The 25346-nt window shown below is 43.8% G+C and overlaps 2 protein-coding genes across 2 annotated transcripts in view; one reads left to right on the forward strand and one right to left on the reverse strand.

The window, feature by feature from the left end:
- Positions 1 to 920: 920 nt before the first annotated feature.
- On the forward strand, positions 921 to 7585 carry EIF6 (eukaryotic translation initiation factor 6). The gene is made up of 6 exons (XM_068912946.1): positions 921 to 1121; positions 1193 to 1278; positions 2184 to 2359; positions 3652 to 3828; positions 4496 to 4677; positions 5895 to 7585. Exons 1-6 carry the CDS (start codon positions 1015 to 1017, stop codon positions 5902 to 5904), a joined length of 738 nt encoding a protein of 245 aa, XP_068769047.1. The 5' UTR covers positions 921 to 1014; the 3' UTR covers positions 5905 to 7585.
- Positions 7586 to 11894: 4309 nt separating this feature from the next.
- Positions 11895 to 25346, reverse strand: part of MMP24 (matrix metallopeptidase 24) — a 57240-nt gene continuing 43788 nt past the window's right edge. Inside the window, exons 6-9 of the mRNA XM_068912945.1 lie at positions 20391 to 20605; positions 17511 to 17649; positions 15294 to 15560; positions 11895 to 14248 (exon numbers count right to left, since the gene is read on the reverse strand). Coding sequence (XP_068769046.1) covers positions 13911 to 14248; positions 15294 to 15560; positions 17511 to 17649; positions 20391 to 20605 — 959 coding nt within the window. The 3' untranslated portion in view covers positions 11895 to 13910. The remainder of the gene's footprint in view (positions 14249 to 15293; positions 15561 to 17510; positions 17650 to 20390; positions 20606 to 25346) is intronic.

Here is a 25346-nt window from a genome sequence, read left to right on the forward strand (position 1 = left end):
GCAAACACCTGCATGTACGCATGGGTGGTGCCTGCACGTGCGTGGTGCGTGGACCTGCATGGTAGGGGCACCTGGGTGGCATCTGCACGCACATCATGTGTGCACATGGGTGACGTGTCTTGGCACATGGGTGGCATCTGCAAATGGGTGACGTACGCAGATCGGTGGTGTCAGCACAGGGGCGGTGTCTGCACACGGGTGACATTGTCCGGTGGGTGAGGTCAGCACACAGACCATGTCTGCTTGTGGGGGATGGTGTCTGCACATGGGTCATGTCTACATGTGGGTTGTATCTGCATGTGAGTTGTACCTGAACGTGGAGAGCAGCTGGACACGGTAGTGCCTAGACATGCGTGGCCTGTCTGGAAACACGGGTGGTACGTCTGCAGCTGGGTGGTGTCACACGGGTCATGCCTGGGCAGGGCCGGCATGCTCAAGCACAGCTGCTATCTGGCCGCGGCGGCGTCTCCAGCTGCGGCGGCGCGGCTGGACACGGGGGCAGGAACGGCCCGCGACGCCGTGCCCGAGCATGGCCGGTGTCCGGCCGCGGTGGGGTGTCCAGCCGCGGCGGTGTGTCCGGCCGTGGCAGTGTGTCCGGCTGCGGCGGCGTGGCTGGGCACGGGGGCAGGAACGGCCCGCGACGCCGTGCCCGAGCACGGCCGGTGTCTGGCCGCGGCGGGGTGTCCGGGCACCGAGGACAGCGTCGCCCCGCGGAGGCGGCTCGGGTGCCGGCCGGTGTCGGCCCCGGGCGTGCTGCCGCCCCACGCAGAGCCCCGCGGGGGGCCCGGCCGCAGGCTCGGGCCGCGGGAGGCCGGGACAGCCGCGGCCGAGGCCCGAGGGAGCCGCCCGGGCCGGCACCTCCCGGCCGGCGGCGGCGCTGCGCCCCACAGGGCCGGGCCGGGCCGCTCCGCTCCGCTGCGCTCTGCGCCTTCCGCCCGGCGGCCGAAGCGGAAGCGGAAGCGGCGCCGCGTGCGGGTGGCAGCCCCTGTCGCGGCCCCGCGTCCCGGCCCCGCCATGGCTGTTCGCGCCAGCTTCGAGAACAACAACGAGCTGGGCTGCTTCGCCAAGCTCACCAACGCCTACTGCCTCGTGGCCATCGGCGGCTCCGAGAACTTCTACAGGTGAGGGCGCAGCGCCGCGGGCCCGGCCGCGCCGGCCTCGGCGGCCCCGTAACGGCTCCTTCTCCTTGCAGCGTCTTCGAGGGGGAGCTCTTCGGCGCCATCCCGGTGGTGCACGCCTCCATCGCCGGCTGCCGCATCATCGGCCGCCTCTGTGTCGGTAGGTGCTGGGTCCGGGCCGCTTCTGGCTCCTTAGGGCAAGGGAGGCCGCGACTCGCGTTGTGCTCCAGTGAAAACCCTAAACATCCCTCTGAACACTGTGGGTTTGATTGCGGCGGGCAGCGCGAGCAGGCAGCACCTGCCCCGCCAAGGGGAACTTTCTCCTAGGGCTTTCAAGCGTGTACGGAGAAGGTGTGAAGGTGGGGAAGCCAAGTCTTATCTAGTAGGAAAGAGCGAGGGTAAGGAAGAGCGTTTGCCTTTCAGCGCATGAAGCAGACATGTCGCTCTGCTTTCTGGCAACCTGGGAAAGGCTGCTCTGTTTCTCTGCAGGTTAGTGGTTCCCAGCCAGCGCTGGAGGTGTGCGGTAGCGGTGGTGGGGGAGCGGGGGGGAAACATTACATACGTGTAAGTCAAAGAAAAGTTTTTCACCTGTCTGGCTTGAGTTTAATTACCGTGAGAAGAATATTTTTTCTCCATCCTACCTTATTGCTTTACCACATTAAAGCAACAAAAATGAGCAGACTCTGTACATTATTGGGTGATCAGCGTCTGTAGGGGAAAATCTTTCTCAAAGTGGTTCAGTAAGAACCTTGTGCTTCCTCTAGTTCTGCTTAATAAGAGAAGCGATGAAAGGTAGTGCTGCTTACTGATTTCTACTTTGAGATAAGTCTGTATTTCATCTCAGTTTTTCCATCACCTGTGGTGCTGTTTTATTTTTAAATGGTGACATTATTTCACTTGGGCTGAATTCTGGTCCTGGGAGGAATGGATAGAGCAAGGACAATTCCAAAGCATTACATGAACTTCAGGAAAGCAGTAAGTGCGGTGGAAATGTGTTTTTTAAATTACTTTATCTAATGCAGAACTTCTTTTATTCTTTTTTTTTTTTTATTGTTGTTCTTTCAGGGAACAGACATGGACTGTTAGTCCCAAGCAGTACAACAGACCAAGAGCTTCAACATATCCGCAATAGTCTTCCAGATTCTGTACGAATTCAGCGAGTAGAAGAGCGACTCTCAGCTCTGGGCAATGTCACTACTTGCAATGACTATGTAGCTCTTGTTCATCCAGATCTTGACAGGGTATATGGCTCTTACGCTTTAAAATTCATAGCAAATGCATTTGAAATGATTCGGAAGCTACAATTTGAGTCTGTAGTTAGGTGTCTGAGGGATTATGCTAATGGCAGAGCGCTCTTCATGTAGGAGGCTGTGCTGCCTCATGTTTCCTTTCTTCTCAGGAGAGAAATCACAAACTTGGATTTTGGATTTATGACTCAGATTCAGTTAATCTGTGTTGTTTTATATAGTTAATTTTTTTTGTAGAGGTAGACCCTTCCCCAAGTAGAGTCTGTGCCCTCTTGCTGTAGCAAATGGTGTTTGTGGAAGGGATGGGATGTGGGAGTATATTGTCAGGTGCAGTTTGCTCTGGGTATGTGAAATAGAATGAATGTAAAGAAGTGGGCATGCATGTAATAATCAATTAAAGAGAACATAAAAAGGGTTTTGGTCAGGATTACAGCAATAGTTACAGCATGCTGCTGATCTAGTTGAAATTTCCAACAGAGTGTTGAAGGAGGACAAGGAAGTGGTGGTATACATATTTACAGACAATTGAGTGGAAGAGAACCGGAAGGTTCTTCTGTGGAAATTTAAAGCATGGTTAGTGGAGACAAAATTGCTGCCACTTTATATTTGAGAGCTGATATTTTAATAGCATTAGGGAGATGTGCTGTGTGGCTACAGATAATGAAGGTCCTTAGACTGTGTGCTTTCAGTTTGTGGCTAAGGTGACAGAGAAATGGGAATTGGCATAAGAAATGCAAAAAAAAAAAAAAAGAAAAAGAAAAAGAAAAACATATGCTGCAAAGACCACTGCCTTTAAATAGGATTAGAAAGTAGGTAAGATGGCCAGAAAGGGAACAGTCAAAATAAATTACAATGAAAACCTGGAGAGCTTTATCTGGAAGGGAAGGAAGTTCTCAGAGTTGCACAGAAAGACACTATTCAGGTGCGTCCTAGATCTGGGACAACAGAGGACTGATTCACAGGGTGTGCCCAGAGATCTGGTATTGAAGTGATTCATGTATTGCCAGGATCCTCCAGAAAGAGCAGGGGAAAGAGCGTTTCTTAGGAAAGACAGAGACCTGTGTTTAGTTGTAGTTTTTCAGCTTGGTATGCACAGGTAACTAGAAACACATGTGGAGTGTAAAGACTGATAAAGAAGACTAAATGTTTGTATAATAATTGAATTCCAGTGGACTGTGAAAGCGTGAACAGGTTTTCAAAGCTGATACTGGTATGCAGGAGCAGCTTGACTAATAATTCTACAGTACCATTTTGCTGAGGACTTTATTCTTGCATTGTTTTTGCAGGAGACAGAAGAGATCTTGGCAGATGTGCTAAAAGTTGAGGTTTTCAGGCAAACGGTAGCAGATCAGGTGCTGGTAGGAAGTTACTGTGTTTTTAGTAATCAAGGAGGAATTGTGCACCCCAAAACCTCAACTGATGATCAGGATGAACTCTCTTCATTGCTTCAGGTCCCACTTGTGGTAAGGATTTGTGTTTTATCTCTCCACTCCTTTCCATTCCAGTTTTCGGTTTTAATGTTTCTATGTCTTTGTGATTTTTTTTTGTTTTGTTTTCCTCACAGTCTCCTCAATACTGTATTCTCTGGAGAGCTGGTCCAAGTGGGAAATGAGAAAACTTAAAGGGGGCGTTCTCCAAGGCGTTTTCCCTGTCTTTTCTGAATCTAAATTAGCTACATAGCACTTTTAGTTTGTTCTTGAAACGTTGCTCTGTTGGAATTGTGCAAGTAGTACTAATTCATTCATGTAGATTGTGAGGTTGTCTGTGGTTTGGCCAAAGGCAACTTTTTAAAAATTTCAGTCTTAAAATCCTTTCCCTACTGAATCAAACAGCAACAACCTAGTTAGTTATGAATTTATGAATTTCAGAATAGCTATACCTCTGTGCTTCCTGTTGGTGAGGTTTTATTTTACTGAATTTCACACAGTTTTCTTTCCAGATGTTAACAACTTTTCCTTAGTCTCCAACCTTATATCTAAAATCTTTATAACTTTGTTGATGGCAGAAGTGTTATTCTCTTTTCAGGAGTGTGAATTGAGGCCCTTCACTAAAGACTTGTAATGAGAAAGCATAACAAAGTGTGGTGCTGTCAGTGTACCATGGTAACTCTTGACGGTTTGTTTTTGCTAGGCAGGAACAGTGAATCGTGGCAGTGAGGTAATTGCAGCAGGAATGGTTGTAAATGACTGGTGTGCCTTTTGCGGGCTGGATACAACCAGTACTGAACTCTCTGTTATTGAGAGTGTCTTCAGATTGAATGAAGCTCAGCCAAGTACCATTGCTACAAGCATGAGAGATTCCTTGATTGACAGGTAAGGAGGATCCAACTCTGTGTATGAGAACAATCAAAACAGGCAAGATTTTACTACAGTGAAGCTGTAAAACTAGTAGTTTTCAAATGATTCCTCTCTTTCTTGTTTTCCCTCCCCCTCTTGCTCTTTCATTTGAGTTGTTCACAAGAATTACCTTGTTGCAAAAGGGTTTATTTTTCTCCTAGCTCTTTTGGTTGGTAAGTTTTATAAGCCTGCTTAGGGGAAAAGTGTAACAGTTCTTGTTACAATTACATAATGCTTTTTTATGAGAAGCACTATCCACTTCAACTTTCAAGTACTTGTTTTCTCCATGTTCAGTGCTTAGCTTTGTCATGTATGAATTTTTTTCTTTGAACACAAATCTTGTTCTAGAAGTTAAAATGCTTGTAACTGTGCTTGGCGTCTTGGATTTTGGTTGTTCTAATCCATAACGCTTTTATTTCAAATACTTGCTAGAACCATATCTAGAGCCAGAAAGACTTCAGAGCATTTCTGCTGCCTTTGAACGTTTTTGCTGAGTTTCTTTTTGGTTGCTTGGTTACTTTTCTAAAAAGCCTTTTTGCCTAAGGCTTTGTCTAAGTTTCTTTTTAATGCTCCACTCTATGTGGAGGAGTAGCGATATGGGATGTTGCCTCTTCCATGATGTATGCAAAAAACTGTACAAGGCATCCTTAGAGATGAATATCCCATGCAAATTTCATTTGGTCTTTTAACTGATTATGACTCCTGTGGTCATTGCTTTCATGCTGAGGGTATGTTCTTGAGTGACTTAGGCCTCTACAACTTAGTGACTGAGTTCTTGTTTTTCATAAACATGTATGGGGATGGTTTATTGCATAGGGAAAGAATAAGGAATTCTTTTTTCAAAGAACCATTTGAAAGAGTTCTTTGCTGCCCTTTCATAGGACCTGCATAAAGACTTGGTGTCTGTGAGCATAACACAGAGCCATTACTAAACTTGCTCTGAATTTTCAATAACTTCTCAGACACAGGTGAGTGTACATTTCACCCTTATCAACTTGACAAGTCTATTCTTATGTCTGGGTCTTAGCAGCCACAGGGTCTGGAGCACTCTTTTTCAGACTCTTATGTTCTAGGAAGGGAAATAATCTGCAGTTGCACAGGACCAGTGGTAGAGAACTGACTATACTTTGAAATGCCTTCTGCGCTCTCTGGCACTCCATCTTCTAAGTCTTATTTTTGTTTTATCTTTTTAGCTTGACATGAGAAGTGTTGGTTCCTGCCTTCCAGGAAGCTCCCAAGGAGTGAAATGTCAGGCTGCACTTTGGAGTACAAACTTCTAGACCTTCTGCTGCAGGCCTAGCACAAGGAAGAGGCTACAAACCCAACCTTTTATAGTGTTTTGTAAACTAAGTATTACAAAACTGACAAATTGTATGTACAAGTTATAAATAAGGAATGTTCTGTATCCCTTTGCTGACATTTTCCAGTTCTTTAACAATAGAGCTCTTTCTCCCTGTGATGTTGAACTAGGCCCTCAAAATAGTCCACAATATTTACTCTTAGCTTTGGGGTATTGATCATTAGAGATTATTTTGCCTTAAATAACGCATCAGTGTTCTGTTGTGCAGCAGTCTGTTTCAGCACACATACAGCACTGCCTTCTCTTTCCACACTTCTGCTGTTCCTGTACCAAAAGTGTCCTGAGTTTACTTGCCACAGAAACATTCAGAAGGCATGAGCTGCTCTCTTGCCCTGACCTGTGGCTGTTCCCATAGGGCAGGGAAAGGTGATTTCTAAAGTGAGAAGCGATCAGCTCTGTTGAAGAATGGAGTTTCTCAAAGAAGTCAATTCAGAGACTTAAAACAGCAACAAAGTGTGAACTGCCTCCAGAACAGTGGGTTTTGATCTACACATGCCTGGTGACCTGTGTGCTGCTCCTGAGGCATCTGCAAGGGAGAGCCTAGAAAAGCATGCTACTGTCAGTAGGCTTGAACTTTCTCTACAGGAGTTGGCCACCTACACTGGGGAATTCTTAGAAGTTGAGAATCAAAATAGATTGAAATCCACTCCTCTTGAGTTATCACATAGAAAAAAGTTAAGTAATCCAGTTCTAAGCAGTTTCTCCATTCAGTCATACATTTCAGATTTGGGACCTGACTAATGGAGAGCATCTGCTCTTGTCAGGGAGCAATGATGATGAAAAAGAGCTTTAGATACTGCTTTCAGATATACGATAGTCATTTACTTTTAAACCTAGCTGTTGTTCCTTAATCTCTCATTTCTGCTTGCCTGTTAAAGGTGTGTTGAAGGCAGAGGAATGCCTCTGCTTCCCATCCTAGGGGGATGTAGAAGCATCTCTCTTGATTCCACACAGCAGCACTACTCTCAGTTGGTTTTCCTGGAGGAGGTGGAGTACTGTCCTGAACGCAGTGTAGACATAGCTCTTTTTTGGCCCTGGTGCTTCAGGCTTTGTAGAATATTAAACTTTCATTTTGGTTTTGCTCTTTGGATGTTTACGGAAGGATTTACAAGCTTCTGTTTGATTAAAGGATGTTCTTTAAATAAGGATTGCAATAGGATCTTTTCTGAATCCTGCAATCTGTCTGGAATGGTAACTGAGCCTGAGGTTGCCATTTTCAAACTCCTCACCTTCCCTCTGCCGTGGGGGAAGCCTGTAAGCAGCCCATAGCTCTCCTTGCTACTATTTGGCTAACAATTTTAGGGTTTTATGGCCCCTTTGATAGACTGGACAACCTTTCTTGTCACTGACTCCAGATCTTCTCCTCTTAGTAATTCTCAGTAGTGAGAGCTAGAAGCTGCTTTCCTTCGCTAGCTCACAGGGCTATGTCATTAGAAGTAAAATGGTGGAGCCTGCCCATTGTTCCAAGTGTTGGCATGTATTCATCACAACTGTGAAAATGAATAAAGCTGAGGCTTTCCTCTTTTTCGTCTGTTAACTGCATTTTCTTTTTCATTCCAACTGATAGGCAGGAATCCTAGTTTGTAATGGTGATCTTGGTGTGTATTACATGTTAAAAATTGCTTAGTGGTCAACAACAACAACAACAACAACAACATCCAGACTCTGAGAAATCCAATTCAGTGCTTAAACAGGAAAGATACTGGCACAATGCTGGAGGTTGTGAGATGCCAAAGAGGATTAGAGAAAGTAAGGAAAAGAGTATTGCTGCGATGTGTGACCTCCTGTAAAGATTGCATTGATACTTGAAGATTGGAAAGTGGCAAATGTGATATCAGTTCTAAACAAAGGGTGTATTGAAATTCTGAACTAGTAAGGTGAATTAATAAGGAAACAAGGAAAATTAATAGAAATTATAAAGAAGAATGGAATTAGTGGAGACATGGATATGTGATATTATGGGAGAGTACAAACCAGGCTCTTTAATGGGAAGTCATGCCCCACAAGACCCATGGGGTTCTTTGAAGGAGTCCCTGGGTATGTGGAGAAGTAGGTCTCTTGTAGTCTACGTGAATTGCCAAAAGGCATTTGGCAGGTTTTTATGCCAAAGGCTTTTGAGGAACCTGGGTGATCCTATGGAATTAGAGGGAAGCTGTTTTTTATATGGTTACAGATGGAGGAAAAGTAGAAGTAAATGGTTACATTTTTCAGTGAAATTTCACAAGTAACTCAGCTGGGAGCCATGATGTTCAGTGTTGTTGTGTCCAGCCTAGGAAAGGCACTGAAATTGTGAAGTGAAGCTTGCTCATACTGACTTATTCCAACTAGTAAGGATGAGGACAGACTGACTGAGTTGATAGGTAAATGAAATTTAATGTAGCTAAATGTCAAGTGAAGCATATTGAAAGAATCCAGATTTCACATACACAGTGATAAGCTCTGAGGAGAGCAGGAACAAATTCTTGGGCTTGATGCAGATATTTGAATGAAGACATTAGCTCAGTACTCAGCCAAAAAAGCAAACTGAATCTTTGGGATTACTAGGTAAAGAAGAAAGCCCAAACAAAGAGCATCGTTATCTGTAAGTCCGTGATGTATCTGCATCTTGAGTACTGTGTGTGGATTAGACGCAAGTATTGCATGCTGGTTGCCAGGCTTTTGTGCATATATAGGGTAATTCTGCTCTGTTACTCATTAAATTTTGGTTTTCCTCTAAACTGAAACCTCCAAAAGAATCTGGGAGAAAGAAGAGGTGATTTTCATGCTGTTGACAGTTACTTCCCGTGAGAACCTGCCTAAAAACAGTGTCAGGGCTTGCAGTTGCAAGGCCGTGAGGATAACACCAGGGAAAAATACTGCCATGACAACTCGGGCTACACAGCTGCAAGGCAATACAGAGTTGCAAGTGGCAGGCACTTGGCATTATACAGATTAAAATACTTTAAGCGCTGTGCAATACTTGACCCTTCCTTTTCAAGTGCTTTGCCTCAAAGGTGGCCTTCTCAAGTGAAAGTGCCAATAGCAAGTGTTTTGGAATAGTCAGTAAAATGAAGTCATAAGTCCCCAGCACCAGGCATTAGTGCCATAAGCTCTAGAAGTTTGTAAAAATGAAAATGCTGAGGTATTAAGCAGTAGCTTATATACCACAGTTAACCCACCTTTGGTACTAAGCAGCGCAAGGCAATGCATGAGTTCAGGTATTAAAAAGGGCTGCAGGAATTACCCGGGGAACTATAGCCGATTAATTCCTGCTATGCTGGACAACTACGTTTTAAACTATGAGGAAAGGTGGAATTAGGCTCTCATCCAATAGGACGGAGAATTGTCTCAGGTTTTTGAGGGAGGAATGAGCGTCTTGCAACTCGAGGCTCTGTGAAGAAGTTGTAGGGCATGTAGCTTTGGCTACTATAATGTACTTCAATTTCCAAAAACCTTTGTCAATATCCTTCAGCAGAGGCTTTTAAAAAATTGAGTCCCCATAGAGTGAGATGGGAGGTCCCTCTGAGGATTAATGACTAGTTTATAAGGTAGAAGCAAATGATCCCTGTTACAGTGGAGGACCACCTCTGTTCTGACTGTGGTGATTAGTATGTTCCAGCATATTTACCATTTATGAGGAAAAATGGGCCTACTTCATTGAAATTATTCACAATAGTCAAGAACTGAAAAAATGTAGAATGTTGAGTGCAGGGTAAGGTATATAATGGGCAGCTCCCTCAAGGAGCCAGAAGGGCTGGACCTGCTGCGTGCAAGGTAAATGTTTGCCAGGACTTCTCTCTTGCTGTAGAAACGCCAGACACTGCAGGGCTGTGCGTACCATGCCAAGAACACACTTGTAATTCTGTAAAGAGCCTCTTGCTTATGTGACTAGAATTGAATAAGCACTGATTTTCTTTGCTCTCCTGGGGCGGCAATATGTTGTGGTACTGTGTTTCTGGGCAGGATATAAAGACAAGGACCACGACCACCTGACAATGAGGATGCCTTAACCATGCTGATGGAAGGCAGACTGAATCGATGTTTTTCCAGCGGTCAGGTGTTGCGCTTGTGTAGCATAAGACAGGATCCCAGCAATGAGCTCAGATGTGGGAATATAAGGAGCTATCCCTTATATGAATACTGACATTTGTGTCCTGATCCTAGTCAGCCCAGGACTGCACAAGCGGATAGCAGAGGGACCTGGATCGTACTCGGGGTAGTGGATGAACTGCTCACCTACCTACCTGCCTCATTCCACCAGTTCTTCCAGGAGGTGATAATCCTCTTGTCTCTCCTGGGCTCCCTCAGTCCTTGGGTAGGTGGTACCTGAACTAAGCAAGCTGGCTGCTCACAGTGGCCATTGCCTCAGGTACAGTTAGGGCACAGACTTGGATCTCTGTCACAAATTCTTGTGTTTGGCCTGAGCGCTGGCTTTGGGCTCGCTGGAGTTTCCTTGAGGCTTTTGCTGCTTTTTCACTAGTAACTACAGAGGGGTGAGTTTCTCAGCAACTGGAATACCCATGCACGTTCTCTCTCTGCACACATCTATAGGCAAGTTTCAGGCCTGAGTAGCTTGGATTTATCCTTGTCTAATTTTTCCCTTGAAACCAAAACCTCCTTTACAATATGTACATGTCATTTCATGCTCCTCTTACAGAGCCTGGTACTCTTAGCATCTTCCCTTGCATATGTTCATGCACCTCTGGTGCAATTCAGTTTTCAGGAGGTGAAAATACTTCCTGGCTGTTTCCTGGCAAATAGGGTCTCCTAAATCCCAGAACTTTGGGGCAGGATTTCCTGAGTGTCCAGAGAGAACTGTATGAAAATCCTATTCAGCATCTGAATTTTTACAGTAACAGGCTATATAAGAAAAGGATGGGAGGGAGGAGAGATGGTTCCTTTTAAGATATCTCAGTTAACTTTTGTTCTGGATATCACCAGAGCAGGCTTCTCTATTTCTTTTACAAAAAACAGCTCAGATACTAAAATCTGATTTGGCACTGTCTCCAGTGACCTCCCAGGCTTAGCATGGGCATCCTTTTGTGTCCTCAGCAGAAATAAAAACATGCAAATATATGAATAACTGCAGTGCCCTGGAGGGGTTGTGTTACTCTGATGTGTTATGTGAGTGCAGTGAATCTAGATGCTTTTGGGGTGTATCAGCCTCAATGTGCAAGTGTGCTCTGCTGACAGATGCTGTAGTGTTGATTTGAACTTATGCCATGTGCAGCTCTTGGACTTCCAAAAGGTTAACGAGTCACTTGGAGTTATTACAAAGTACCTAAAACCCCTGGAAGTCTCAAATATACAGCATTTACCTGCACCCCAAGGGCATACCTGCACGAGCAGTTTAGTGTGCACCAGGATGCAGCTAAGAAGTAGTTGTAAAACATAAAACGCACCAAAGTGTTTCTTCAGTTCTTTGAAGCAGCAGAAGAGGCGACTGAATTTTGCAAATATACTCCAGAAGGCAATATGCAGCTGTTTGAGGAAACAGCTGAACTTGCTAAGGACTCAGTTATCACATTGCCTGTAGAGCTTGTTACTCAGCTTCGCGTAAGGGTTTGAAGGAAACAAAAGTCTGCCTTTGGGCGTGAGAGGAAAAAATAAAAACAAAAACCAGACATTTCTTTGGATTGTAAATTTTGATTTTGTTTTTTTTTTGTTTTTTGTGGTTTTTTTTTAATGATGGCTGTTGGAAGTTGCTCAAAGGTTTAGGCTGTCAGAGCTCTCAAAGAGATGGCAGCATACAGGTGAGTTCAACGTACCATGTGGCTGTGGCATTCAAAGTGTGCATTCTACCACATAAGTAGTACACATAACAACATACGGAGGAGCGTTGGGGGTGGGGGAGTCTAATTAGTAGCTCTGATTTTATTTGGTCCTTGGCACTCCTTCACCTATCATGAGACACTATCACATTTTTCACCAACATTCAAAATTTTGCATCTACTAACTTCTCAGTTATGTTTAAACATAATAAACTGCTTGGCTATGAAAATTAAATATAAAGGACAAAATGCAGTTTAAGACCACATGTTATGCTGTCCTAGTGGGCCTCACTAAAAGTATCTCTTTGTCTATCTAGCTTTCATCATAGTAATATTTGAGTGCTAGTTAGAAATTCAGAATGCTGAAAATCTTTCTGGTTCTTCTTCCCTCATCACTGTAATAATGGATATTTATAGCCTCAATTGTTTGTCAAGAAAATAAAGAGCCTTTGCTTTTTTTTTTTTGCCATAGCTGACTTTTCAAGAAGTTGTACTTTTTGTATACTAACTGGACAGTCAGTGCTTTGCACTTCCATAAATAAAATTCAGTTATAGGTAGAGGGCTTATGCTAATCACCTCTTCCCTCTTGTCAGCCTGCAAAGCACTTTCTATGCTACATGAATGGCATTTCCATACAGGGCTAGACTTCACCATTACATTGCATTAAAAGAGATTCTTCTTGCACTCTTATTTATGGTACAAGTATCAGCATCAACAATAAAATGGTTTGTGATTAGGACACAATAGCCTAAACCATTCAGAATTTTAAGTGAGATGAGCAGAAGCTACTGTTGTACGAAGAGACTTGTGATTAGTTACTGAAAGTTCAGATATTTATCTAGCCTTTATCTGGCTCTCGTGCTTCCATCAAATGCAGCTAGTGATGAACTTTCTACTGTATGGCATGCTTCCCTTGATCTTTGCCAAATACTTGCACGTGAAGAAGTGAGCAAAAACAAAAAACAAATTTCTAAGTCAAACAATGTTTGTAACATCTACAGAGATTGGATTTAGTTTTATAAACAGGCCTAATTCTTACTGTACCTTGACCATTTCAGCAAAATAAAATGACGATCTCACTCCAAACAAACATTTCCATTCTTCCTAAACCCAACAAACAAATTCCACAGTCTAGTTACACATGCCACATAACAATAATTCATCTTTTTCCAGCATCTTAACAGGGGTAGAGTGCAGCGTACTTCTATACATCTTTTTCAATTTATTCGTAACCATCAGTTCATTGTTTCTGGCTGAGGGGAGCTTAAAACAGCATCATATGATATTTAAATATCCCTTTCATGAATGGCTCCCAAAACAAAAACATACATTCCCACAACTGATTTCTTTAGACCCAATTACTTTGTCTTCAGATTGTCCCAGTCTAGGACTTGATGTTACCAGGTAATGCTATGTTGTCTCGTTTGGTACTCCTTGAGCTTCTGCTCTGCACTTGATTACCTCTTGGAGTGCTTAATGGGTCCTTTTGCACTGTGCTGAGTGGCAACGTCGATTAATTATGAATGTACAAAACCTCTGACCAGCAGGTATTGGAAAATTGTATCCAGGTATTTCCCTGGATTTTGTAATAAACTAAGAAGATATTTTAGAATGGTTCAGCATCAGAATGCCTTCTGCTTACGATACTGAAGTGTTCCCGTTCATAGATTTCATGATTTTAATTCATTTATGAGACAGCTATTAAAAAAAAGAGTCTTGAGGGGTGGTTTAGCTACACTGGAGAATGCTGGGTTTAACAGGGAGCACTGGTGCAGGGCACTGAAGGAAGTTTCCCAGGTCAGTTGAAAAAGTTTGAAGAAAACCTGTCTCGAAGTCTCTGACATTTGCAGAGTGAGCCTGTGGAGAATGGCACACCTAGACTGACACATGACTGAGGCAGTAAGAAGGGAAAGACTCCACACTGCAAGGCTGCCTGTATTTTTTTCCAGTTTTTCTGCTTCTTTCTGTCCCAGGATTTCCAAAATTTGTAGGGCTCTGAAGTAGTTCTGTTTGGTAGGCTTTTGAATGCAATTTATTTTTTTTTTTTTTGTCTGTAGTCCTCATCGGAGCAATGAGTTGAAATGTGCAGCTGGCTGTGTCATACCCATTCCTGGACAGGTCTTTTGTAATATACAACGTTTTGCTGCACCTCTTTGTTTTTAAATTGGAAGATCGTGTACACCAGGACAAGGATACACAGAGACAAAATGCAAGGGATCACGACTGCAATTGCATTTACAGTGCTAGGCACATCATTTATTGTCACCATAATATCCACATCGTCGTGGGGGAGGTGCCTGTCTTTGTTTCGTTCAACGTCCTTCTGGTTACAGCCCATCCAGTCTTTGAGGATTGACCGGGGATAGCCTGGCTCCACACTCAGCCTCTGGTTATCAAACTTCCAATACTCCTTCCCTTTGTAAAAGTAGGTATAAACTAGAAGACAAAACAGAAGATTTCTCACCACACCGTTTCCAACTTGATAAGCTCTGTCTGTGTGTGAAGAAGTACAGAGCACCTGAAAGGCTGGGAAGATGGTGGCTATTTAGACAAACAAAACATGTTCATCAAGCACGTTCCACAAATATAGCCATGCTAAGTCAGTTTTAGAGCTAGGATTTAAAGGAGAAGCCCTAGCCCTGGCTTGGGGGAGCTATGTTGTCAACAACGCACCATCTGATTGGTATTGTTCCCCTTGGACAAGGTAAGCTGGTGATCATGATTTAAGCTTAGAATAATAAAAACACTAGCCTCACTCCCCTCCTCCCCCCACCCCCCCAATTTAAAAGCAAGCACGCTGCAATAATTTACTTTCTACTAAAGCATCTGCAAGCATGTGCTCCTCAAACAAGAGCCATTAACCATAGTGACAGAATGACAGTGTTTGCCTGGGTGTGATAGACCTTGGGTCAATACTTATATGTGTGTAGTTGCTTCCACCTAGCTTGAGGGAGCAGATGTGGAATAAAATCCGTCCTTTTGGCCACAGCATCTGGCCTTCATTGTCTCGTCCTGCTGTTAATAAAAGGTTGGTATGTTATGTTGCACATCATTGCTTGAAGTACCCCTCACCTCCTCAAAGGACTCCAAAACTTCTCTTCTAATCAGTCTCAAGTGATTTGAAGAGAAAAGGGAGGGAGCCTTGGGTCTTCTGCTTCTGACCCCTTGCTTAGCTGGCTCTCACTGCAGTCTTTCAGTGGCACTGGAAGACCCAACCTGAGAGCCCTTGTCTCACATCCTTGCCCCAAAAAGCTGCAATTATGGTAATGTTGAGCAGTTGAGAAGGTTCAGGGGTTGCGATCATGGTCAGGAAGAATCATAGACTACCTGTGCTCACGGGTGTCAGGGTGACCTTTGAGGTTTTTGAGACTTGATTTCTATCTTGGTGCAACTATTTGCAACAACCCAACTCCCACAACCAAACTCCCAAACTAGACAAACTATTACCAATCTAATATTCTTAGTGACTGCAGATACATACAGCCTTCTTTGCTGATAAAAGCTCCCTGTGGAGCCTGAGGGATTCCTCTCCACACAGTGATGGGCTTTGGGTATCCCGGGTCTGTTGCTTGCTTGTCCTCGTTGTATCTCCAGTACCTGTCTCCTTTAAAGAAGTAGGTTTTACCTACAGGCTCCCAGCGCAAAGCTGTGTCAATGCCTTCCCGGGGAAGACAGCTACTCAGCTCCACAAGGCTGTGTGGGTATCCTGGTTCTGCTGTTACTTCTTTAAAAACCCAGTATTTATCTCCTAGAGATGAAGGGGAGACACAAACAGATGAATTTGCCTAATTAATAGGTGAACTGATAAAAATATAAAATAATCACAATATGATAAGGACTTCCACAGCTTAACTATGGATTATATGAAAAAGCTGCTTCTTCCTGTTCATTATAATCCTCATACCTCTTGGTTTCTTTTGATGCTTCTTAGCTCTTGTTTTGGCAGAAACTTTGAACAATTGTTCCCACTCATCTTCTCCAGTCTAGACATGATCTTAAAGACTTAGCTTATGGCTTCTCTTACCAACTTTTATTCAGGCTGAGGAGTTCCAGGTTATTTAATTACTCCTTGTAGGAGGTTATTCCATATTTTTGATCATTCCTGTTGCCTTTCTCTGAACCTTCTCTAGTTTTAATATTTTGTTGCGATGTAGAACTGAAACTGCACACTTTATTTCAGAAGAACAGGTACTATGCTTTTGTATAGGGCTATGGTGAACTTTCCATCCATTCATCTTTGCTTACAACTTGCTCTCAAGTGACAGGATCATGTTCAGAAACCATCACAGTGCAAGGAGCTAACATCGGCTTCAGCATGAAGATGGCTACGTTGTCTCTTTAGGAAAAGCACTGACAACAGCGCCTCAGAAAGGCACGTGAGCAGATCATTACCACAGAAACTTGTGTTGCATCAGGATAATATGTGATGTGTGACTAACAGCAGTGTTCCCTTCTTAGACCAGATGTAAGGAGAAGGACCATAATTAAAGTGACATTGGACTTGCACACAGGCCACAACATGTGCAAGTCAATTCACCGTATTGGCGCCTAGCTGATCCCACTGTGAACACCTCTCTTTACAGATGTTTAATGGACAGCGGTCTACATATTTAACAAGGCTCAAGGCCTGCCTCAAGGATGCTACACTCTTCCCAACAGCGCCTCCCAGCTCTTCCGACCAGGGTGCAAAATTTTCATCCTTGCTCAGAAATGTGATTTGGGAGTGTCCTACCTCTAAAGAGGTCTAACAACCTGCCTGAACATGCTCTGTGAGACAGGCAGGACACTCGCACCCCCAGGAAATTGAAAGTATTTTGTGTTATCAGATGGAAGTTAACTTTATTAGCTTTATACAGAGATCCTCCTGGCAAGGCCAACCCCCCCCCCCACTAATCAGTATTTTAAGGACTGGTTGTCATACTGGAAAGAGGGAAAAACAAAGGAGAACATGTGCATATAGATCAGTCATTATTAGTGAGACCACCAAACATTAGTCAAAATACAATGAGCATATGTAAGAAAAGGGTAGGCCTATTTTAACACATACCCACTTCAAGGTACTCTTATACCGCCCACCTTGATTATTACAGATTTTGCAGGGGTGTTGCCACAGCAACCATCTTTCCTTGTGCCCCCAGGGCAAAGACAGTACCCTGCATGACACACCTGGGATGGCCAGCAGCCACCAAGCACTTCTGCATGTGGACAGACATTTTTAAGGCTGCAGGGAGTCCTAAGGCTGAACTTTGCAATCCGAAAATCCGAAGCATGCAGATGACTCATAAGACCCATTTTGTAGCAGCCGGTGTCCTGGACAGGTAGCTCAGACCCTGAACTTGATGGCGTAAGAGCTTGCTGTAAAGCTGCAGAAGGCTGTGCAGCCCCAGTGATCTGTGCAGCTCTGCAGGAAGCTGCAGCTTAGCCTGCTGGTGACAGGAGTGCTGGGGTAGGAAGCACTTGCAAGGGTAGGGGGCTGGCTCTGCTGTGCAAGGAAATGCTGCTAGTGGTACTTCTTTGTTGTGTCTTTGGTTAGAAAATCACAGTTGGTAAGTTGATTAGTGTCTCAGGAATTTCTGGCTGAGTGAAGTGCCCCCTTGGAAAAGGACAGGGACGCAGCTAACCTGTTTTCAATCTGTGCCATGAAAGAAGAGTGTGTTTTGAGGTAGGTATGGTAGGTTTGCACTGAAATGTACAGTACCTTTGAAGAAAACAAATTTTCCATCGGATCTCTCATAGGCTGCATCAATCTTTGCGGGGAGACCTTTCCAGAATTGCTCAATTTGCATGGGATAGCCCTCCTGCACTCGGTTGTTGCGCAGTCGCCAGAACCAGCGATCCTGAGAAAAACAGAATGATCTTTAGACTGTTTGAATATTTTTATCTTGCAGTCAAATGAGGCTAGGGCGGGGTCCAGCATCAAGCATTACTAATTCCTGCCTAAGCCCTTTAACCATGAAGTCCTGGTTCAGATGACAGCTCCAAACCAGCCTAACACTGTCTCCAGTGAGGAAAATGCTTCATGGTGGAGCTGGCAGCGTGCTTTCCCAAAAAGGTGAGAAGTTCATTGCTGGTGCTGTGAAAAAGGGCAGAAAGAAAAGTAGGAAAGGAGATAAAAGAGGAGCAGGAGAAAGCATTATGAACTTATTTGTGAGTGACCTCTTTGCATGTTTTGCTGCTGAGGGGTCGTGCGTGGCCCAGTGCAACTGATGCTCAACTAACAAACCCCAGGGCAGCCTTTACCGTTACCTGGGGAATGAGTAAAGCACTCAATTGCCAAAGGCACAAAGGCAGTTTTTAAATGGCCCTTTAGATACTATACAAGATTATTAGTTAAATAGTCATATTGGATGCTCAGGGAAGAGTAAGAGCGGGGCAAGAATATGTGGTACTTCTCTCAAATACTGTCCCAAACTTGAACTATTTCCAGTTCAGGCATTTTCTGCAACTGACAGGGTTTGTCCACTTAGTGACCTTCAATATTTCCCTGTCCACAATCACACCCATTGGGAAGATTGTAAGGTATATATTTGCTAGGCCACTTTCCATCCTCTTGGAAAGGCCCTGGAGATCAGGAGAGGTGCCTGAGGCCTGGAAGAAAGCCAATGTCACGCCAGTCTTCCAAAAGGGCAAGAAGGAGGAGCCAGGAAACTACAGGTCTGTCAGCCTCACCTCCATCCCGGGAAAGCTGATGGAACAGCTCCTCCTGGAGGTCCTCACTAAGCATGTGGAGGACAAGAAGGTGATCAGGAGTAGGCAGCATGGATTCACCAAAGGGGAATCATGCTTGACCAACCTGAGAGCCTTCTATGACGGAATGACTGGCTGTGTGGATGAGGGCAGAGCAGTGGATGTTGTCTGCCTGGACTTCAGCAAGGCTTTGGACACTGTCTCCCATCACATCCTCCTAGGTAAACTCAGGAAGTGTGCGTTAGATGAGTGGACGGTGAGGTGGCTTGAGAACTGGCTGGATGGCAGAGTTCAGAGGGATGTGCTCAGTGGTGCAGAGTCAAGTTGGAGGCCTGTAGCTAGTGGTGTCCCCCAGGGGTCAGTCCTGGGTCCAGTCTTGTTCAACATGTTCATCAATGACCTGGAGGAAGGCACAGAGTGCACGCTCAGCAAGTTTGCTGATGATCCTAAACTGGGGGGAGTGGCTGACACACCACAAGGCTGTGCTGCCATTGAGAGGGAGCTGGAGAGGCTGGAGAGCTGGGCGGAGAGGAACCTCCTGAAGTTCAACCAAGGCAAGTGCAGGGTCCTGCACACAGGGAGGAATAACCCCAGGCACCAGCACAGGCTGGGGGCTGAGCTGCTGGAAAGCAGCTCTGCAGAGGAGGACCTGGGAGTCCTGGTGGACAACAAGTTAAGCATGAGGCAGCAGTGTGGCCTTGTGGCCAAGAAGGCCAATGGTATCCTGGGGTGCATTAGGCAGAGTGCTGCCAGCACGTCAAGGGAGGTGATCCTGCCCCTCTCCTCAGCCCTGGGGAGGCCTCCCCCTGGAGTAGTGTGTCCAATTGTGGGCTCCCCAGGACAAGAGAGACATGGCAGTACTGGAGAGAGTCCAGCGGAGGGCTCCAAAGATGATGAGGGGACTGGAGCATGTCTCCTCTGAAGAAAGGCTGCGAGAGCTGGGCCTGTTCAATCTGGAGAAGAGAAGACTGAGAGGCGATCTCATCACTGTGTAAAAGTATGTGAAGGGAGGATGTCAAGAGGATGGGGTCAGACTCTTCTCCGTGGTGCCCAGTGACAGGACAAGAGGCAACAGGCACAAACTGAACCCCAGGAAGTTGCATCTGAGCATGAGGAAAAACTTCTTGACTGTGAGGGTGACAGAGCACTGGAGCAGGTTGCCCAGAGAGGTTGTGGAGTCTCCTTCCCTGGAGATATTCAAAACCTGCCTGGATGCAATTTTGTGCAATGTGCTCTAGATGAGCCTGCTTGAGGAAGGGGGTTGGACTAGATCATGTCCAGAGGGCCCTTCCAACCTTGGCCATTCTGTCATTCTGTGATTCTGTGTAAGTATTTTGGGGGTAGGACCACAGTCTTCTAGATTCAAGGTGCTCTAATATGTTATTGAGCAAACAACCTCTCTTTCCTCCCTGGCTGTAGTTTATGAGCAAGGTTGACTCAAACTCCCCAAGAGCTTCAGATAGGTTGAGTGCTATGAATGCCCAATAGAAGAGCGTGCTCTCTGAAGCCCAGACTTTGTTGTGTGCCATCTCTGGAATGACTCAGGCCTAATCCCCATTCTGTTACTGCCATTGCCTTCTGGCTTTACAGGTAACTCTTTTCTCATCTTGATGGCATCTGAATTCTCTGCTAATTCAGCTGGTTCACTTTTTGGTGCACAGGCTGCCTGGGCGTTTTGTTTAGCTTGTGATTCCCATTAGGCAGCGTGGTCTACTGTTTATAAATATTACAAATCCAATCTGCTTACATTTCCTGCTAGTATTACTCATTCTCTAGCCTCAGGGGAACAGAGTTATTTTCAGGGACAATTCAAATCTTACTGTAACTACCTTATACTTTTATTTTTCTTTCCCAGTGGAAAGCCTTATGGTTAGGTCAGAATTCTTAGTACCTTGAAAACAAACATTTCTCCTCTAAAGAGAGCCACGGTGTTGAAGTTGCCATCACAGATGTTTGGTTTTGTGCCTGGAGGAGATGGCCTATCACCTAGAGGAGGACTAGGAGGTCTTGGGTGTCTCTCATGTTTTCTTTCAGAAGTAGAATGAATTCTGCGAACCGGAAGAGTCGGTAAAGGCCTGGTTGGCTCCAGTGGCTCAACAGGTGGACCTAGAGGTGAAAAGAAAATTGTTTAGCCAGGTGGACAATTTTGGATTTTCTGTGCTTCTCTCTTAGGCTTTAAAAGTCAACAGGCTGGATAAATAGCCTTGTGAATAATTTATATATTCCTTATGCACTATATACATATAAGAACACATTCCCTAGAAATGGAAAGCAGAATGAGATGCGTTCACGTGTGAAAGATGTTGCAAAATAAATGAGTGTTAAGAATTGAAGAGGAGCCAGTATGTTTTTGTATGTTTTCCCAAGGAGGCGAGAGACAAAGGAAAGGAGGAGCCACACTAATACATTCCCAACACTGCAATATAAGGGCAACTGCATGGGGAATTTAGGAATCAGAAAGCAATTACCTTATTACAGATCTATCACTAAACTTTACTTTTAGAATACTATGGGAACTATGGTGAAAAGGGGTCTTTGTTTGCTCTCATTCAAGTGATGACGCCTCTCCAAGCACAGCAGCCTGAACAACCACCTAGGAAACTGTTAGTCACAAATGATGATAGTACTGCAGTTCCCTGAACCTGCAAAGCAATCCTCCTTTTTATCCTGACCCAGCTGAGCTCTGAGATGTGACAAGGCTGCATGAATGTAAAGAGCTACAAAAATATATGTAACTGATACCTGGAGCAGAAGTCTAATTTTAAACTGACTCTGCCATAGGAGTTTGCCATTTTGTTAAATATAAGTGATAAAATCTGGAACAAACCAAATAAATAAAGAGAATCACAGTAAGATTTCTTTTTGCTTCTCAGAGAAGATCACAAGTTAGCATGACAATAAGCAGAAGGTTACTAGAGGGCAAAGATTTTGGAAAGTTTTATGTTTGATGTAATCAAATGGTATTTGATTGTTTATTTATATGAGTTATGGTTTCCAGCTCTTTCTGAACAGGGCTATTTAAGATGCTATACAAAGAGACTGCATGAAAACCTCCACCAGTGGGCAGAATAGGGAATGACTTTCATGGTTGCTGGTGGTCTCATCGTTTTAGAGGTTCAAGAGCAATAGTGATGTGCTTTAAACCAGCTGATGTTATTTAACACTTGCACTGAACTAGGGTCATCCTCATAGGCAGCTGAAGGGGAGTTATCCTGTTGTGGATGATTGTCTGACCATACCCAGAGAAGGAATTTACTAATGAGACTTTAGATAACCATGGAATCTGGACACCTATGGCATTAGAAGAGGAGTTTTGCAGATAAACATTTTGAACTATGCTATCTAAAATGATGGTTAGGTGCACAAGTACCCATATCATCTTAGCCCAGAAATATTACATTTTCCAAGGGCCCCTATAATTAATGAGTACTTAACAAGTTACAGAACGGTGGCTGAGATCAGGGAAAAATCATCACAGATAATAGTGACAAAGAAGTTATCACAGCAAGTCATAACATTTAATTATTATTAGGACTGTAACATAAAGAATATTGTCTGTAGGTTTCATGGATGTTCTGCGCAGAAGGTACCTTTCAGATTACGTAATATAGTCCAACTTCCTGCATAATCAGCCCAGAAACCTCTACCAGCAAATCCTGTGATGAGCCTAGTGTTTCTGGTACAGATGCAGCACATTTTCCAGGAAGAGGCACCCAGGTTAGGCTTAAAGATTTCAAACAATAGAAAATCCTCTGTAACGCTCAGTAAATTGTTCCAATGATTAAGCCATGGCATTCCTAAAGTCTGTATCTTACCTATTTTCTGAATTTGTGCAGATTTAGATTCAGCAATTTTTTTCTTCTTCAGTGTCTGCTAAGTATCTCAGCATCTAAGCACTTACAGGTCTTGATTTGGATGTTCTTGAACTCCCCCTTACGAGCAAAATAGGTTAGTTCTTTATGTCTGTTGCTGCAAGGTTTTTTTGTATTTGAGATCTTAAGACTTACTCTTGCAGCTCGTTTCTAAAGCTTTCCACGTGGATCATTATATTTCGATAGGATGAAAATATGGCATGTACTCATCATGTCATATTTTGAGCCACCTGCAATTTTTATTATCAACTATTTTTATTTACTTTTATTCCAGAACTTTGATAAAAGACCTCTTTGAATATTGCTCACAGAAATCCTTTAAATGAAGATTGCCTGTTAATAATTACTCTTGGAAAGCTGTCAGCTAACTTGTCTACATTAAATGCATACAAATATTGCACTGACATTGTATATTTCTCATCCTCTTTCATTTCAGCCATGCAGTGCCCAGTAACTTAGCAGGCCATAAAGTTCTTTTAAATAAAATGCCCAACCTGTGATACTGCTACTGCTAACAATCTGTGACTTTCCCAAAATGGTATGCAACACAGGTCTCCAGACACTGCCTCTTATAGAAGCAACATAGCTAGAGCCCCCTGTTAGCTGGTCAACGCGGGTGCATCCACATTAGTGTTTTAGTTCAGATCAGGCGTGTCCTTTTGAAGAGAAACGCTCAGTCATTTACACTCTTTCTGGATGAAGCTATACTAGAAGATGCCCTTCCAGAGCACATCCAATATACTGTAGCTGCAAAAGGGCATCTTAAGACAAGGATGGAGATAGTCCAAAGTAACCACCCCCACAAAATGCATACAGTGTGGATGTCAAGTCCTCAGCAATCTCCTTAACACTATCTTTAAATGCTGCTGTACAGCAGATGCTGCTATTATTTTTGGTAATATGCTTGGTAATACACAGGCAATGTATCATTGTGTGAAGCACACAGGCTATGTACTGCCATCTTCTCCAGTAAGCTGCACACCGGCAGCTAGTTGAAGGAGGGGCACTTCTGATTCAGGCTGGAAAGCTAGTTGAGGCAGGACTGTGTTGACACCGGGAGGGAAATGCTTTAGAGGAAAGAATGGGAATGAGGAAAGAGGTCCCAGGCAGATTATATGTGTAGAAAGCCTGGTTTATACAGATGGAAAATGGGGGAAATGGGAGCATGGTGTTCAGATCCTTCTTTGGCAAGTTAAAAGGGGCAGGAAATTGGAAGCCTGTAATGGCTGACAAAAATGGTACTTGACCCTGGTGATAGTACCAGAACAAGTTTGAAAACCAGTGATTGAAACACTTGGGGAGGATAGGAAATGTTTGCATTAAGGAAAGACTGGTCTTGGCTGGCACCTAAGCAAGGAAACAATGATCAGTGAGTCATTGCACATAGCAGCCCTCTCTTTAAATAGCAGTGTGATCCTTGCACTCTTGTGCTGCCTTCTATACAGCTTCAAGTTGATGTGTTTTGTAAATAAGGTTGTGCATTCTAGTATTAAAGTATCTCTAACATATGTCCTATGTGACAGGATTCCTTGCCAACAGACTAACACAAGGCACATCTTTCTAAATGAGATTATTGAATGTTGCTGCATTTGAGAGCAGAGGAAGGCAAGAACATAATTTTACAGAGACGATCATAAGCAGTAAGATGAAAACATGAAATTAAAACCCTTTTCCTCTCTTTTAAAGGAAAAAATCATGAGAGAGGAATAATAACTAAACACACTATTGATAAATGTTTCTGATTGGTCACAAAGAGAAAATATCTGATACCAAGGTGCAGCATAGGGAATACAGAATTGTCAGCATATCCAAGAATCTCAAGTAACATGAGATATTAAAAAGTCACTGAATTAAAGATAAGGTTGCTTGTAGAGCATGTAATTCCAGTTTACAGAGATATCCAAAACAAAATCCAGTCTAATTTCAGATATGTCAGATATGTATTTCCAATTTGTTAGAACAGCTGGATCGTAAGGGAAAAGATCAACACTGAAGCAAAAAAGAAAAGGTAATAAATGGGTTAAAACTACAGAAGTAAAGGAAACTGGAGAATTAGGCTATTCAGGAATGGGATACCATGGTTCAGTGTATATACTTGTGACAAGTACCATGAAACACAGAAAGGCAGTAAGAAACAATCTCTTACTCTCATTTCACAGACTCAAAGCAGCAGAAAGGACAAGGAAATCATCTGCTGTCATTTGCTATGTAGCACATGTCAATGATTCATTCATGCTTCAGTTATGCTGCTTTTTTAGCATATTTGATAGTAATTTACAAAAAAAGGCCAGAAATGAAAAGTTGACTGAAATTCTTAGTAAAGCTGTTCCAACTAAAAGGTACTGCCTTTCATTTACAGTCTGAATCTGGAGAGCTTGAACTGGTACATCTTTCTCAATGAATTCAAGAGTCCATTCTTGTAATTTAGTTTTCTGAACAGGTGCTTGGCTTTGATCCATAGTTAGTGAGTATTCCCACACCTAACTGCAAGGCCCCTCTTCCAAGAGTGCCCCGGAGGTGCCCTGGACCTACCTCTCACTAGTGACTGGGTCCACACAGAACATTCAAAAGCAGCTCTCGGAGCAGAGAGTTTGGATGGGGGAGAAGATGGACACACTTCATCAGTGCAAAAATAAACACTGAATATTTGCCTTTCTCCTTTTGGGTGCCTAAGGGTGTATTTTTGATATAAGATGTTTTTAGCATTGAAGCCCAATTAAGCCCTTTCCCTTCCTGCTCCTATGACACTGATGTGCTGCCTTAGTTGTGCCAAAGTCATTTCCAAAATGATCAAGGTTAAAAACCCTCAATTTCTTAAATTCAGTTTACAGTGAACATGTGGTGGGCAACTTAGGCTCGGCAGCAAGTCAAAGTGCTCTGGGACAGGACAAGCGGGAAGCTCTTAAGCCAGTTTCACTGTCAGCAAAACTTTTTTGTGTCATTTGCTAAATCCTTCTGGGTAGGGCCATGTGACT

Source organism: Struthio camelus, chromosome 18 (assembly GCF_040807025.1).
Source record: "Struthio camelus isolate bStrCam1 chromosome 18, bStrCam1.hap1, whole genome shotgun sequence".
Lineage (NCBI taxonomy): Eukaryota > Metazoa > Chordata > Aves > Struthioniformes > Struthionidae > Struthio > Struthio camelus.

Excerpts from the sequence above, each read along its gene's own strand:
- EIF6 (XM_068912946.1), top strand. The coding sequence starts at position 1,015 with ATGGCTGTTCGCGCCAGCTTCGAGAACAACAACGAGCTGGGCTGCTTC. Across the intron at positions 1,122-1,192 it reads GGCTCCGAGAACTTCTACAG|CGTCTTCGAGGGGGAGCTCT; the intron begins GTGAGGGCGCAG and ends TTCTCCTTGCAG. Across the intron at positions 1,279-2,183 it reads CATCGGCCGCCTCTGTGTCG|GGAACAGACATGGACTGTTA; the intron begins GTAGGTGCTGGG and ends TTGTTCTTTCAG.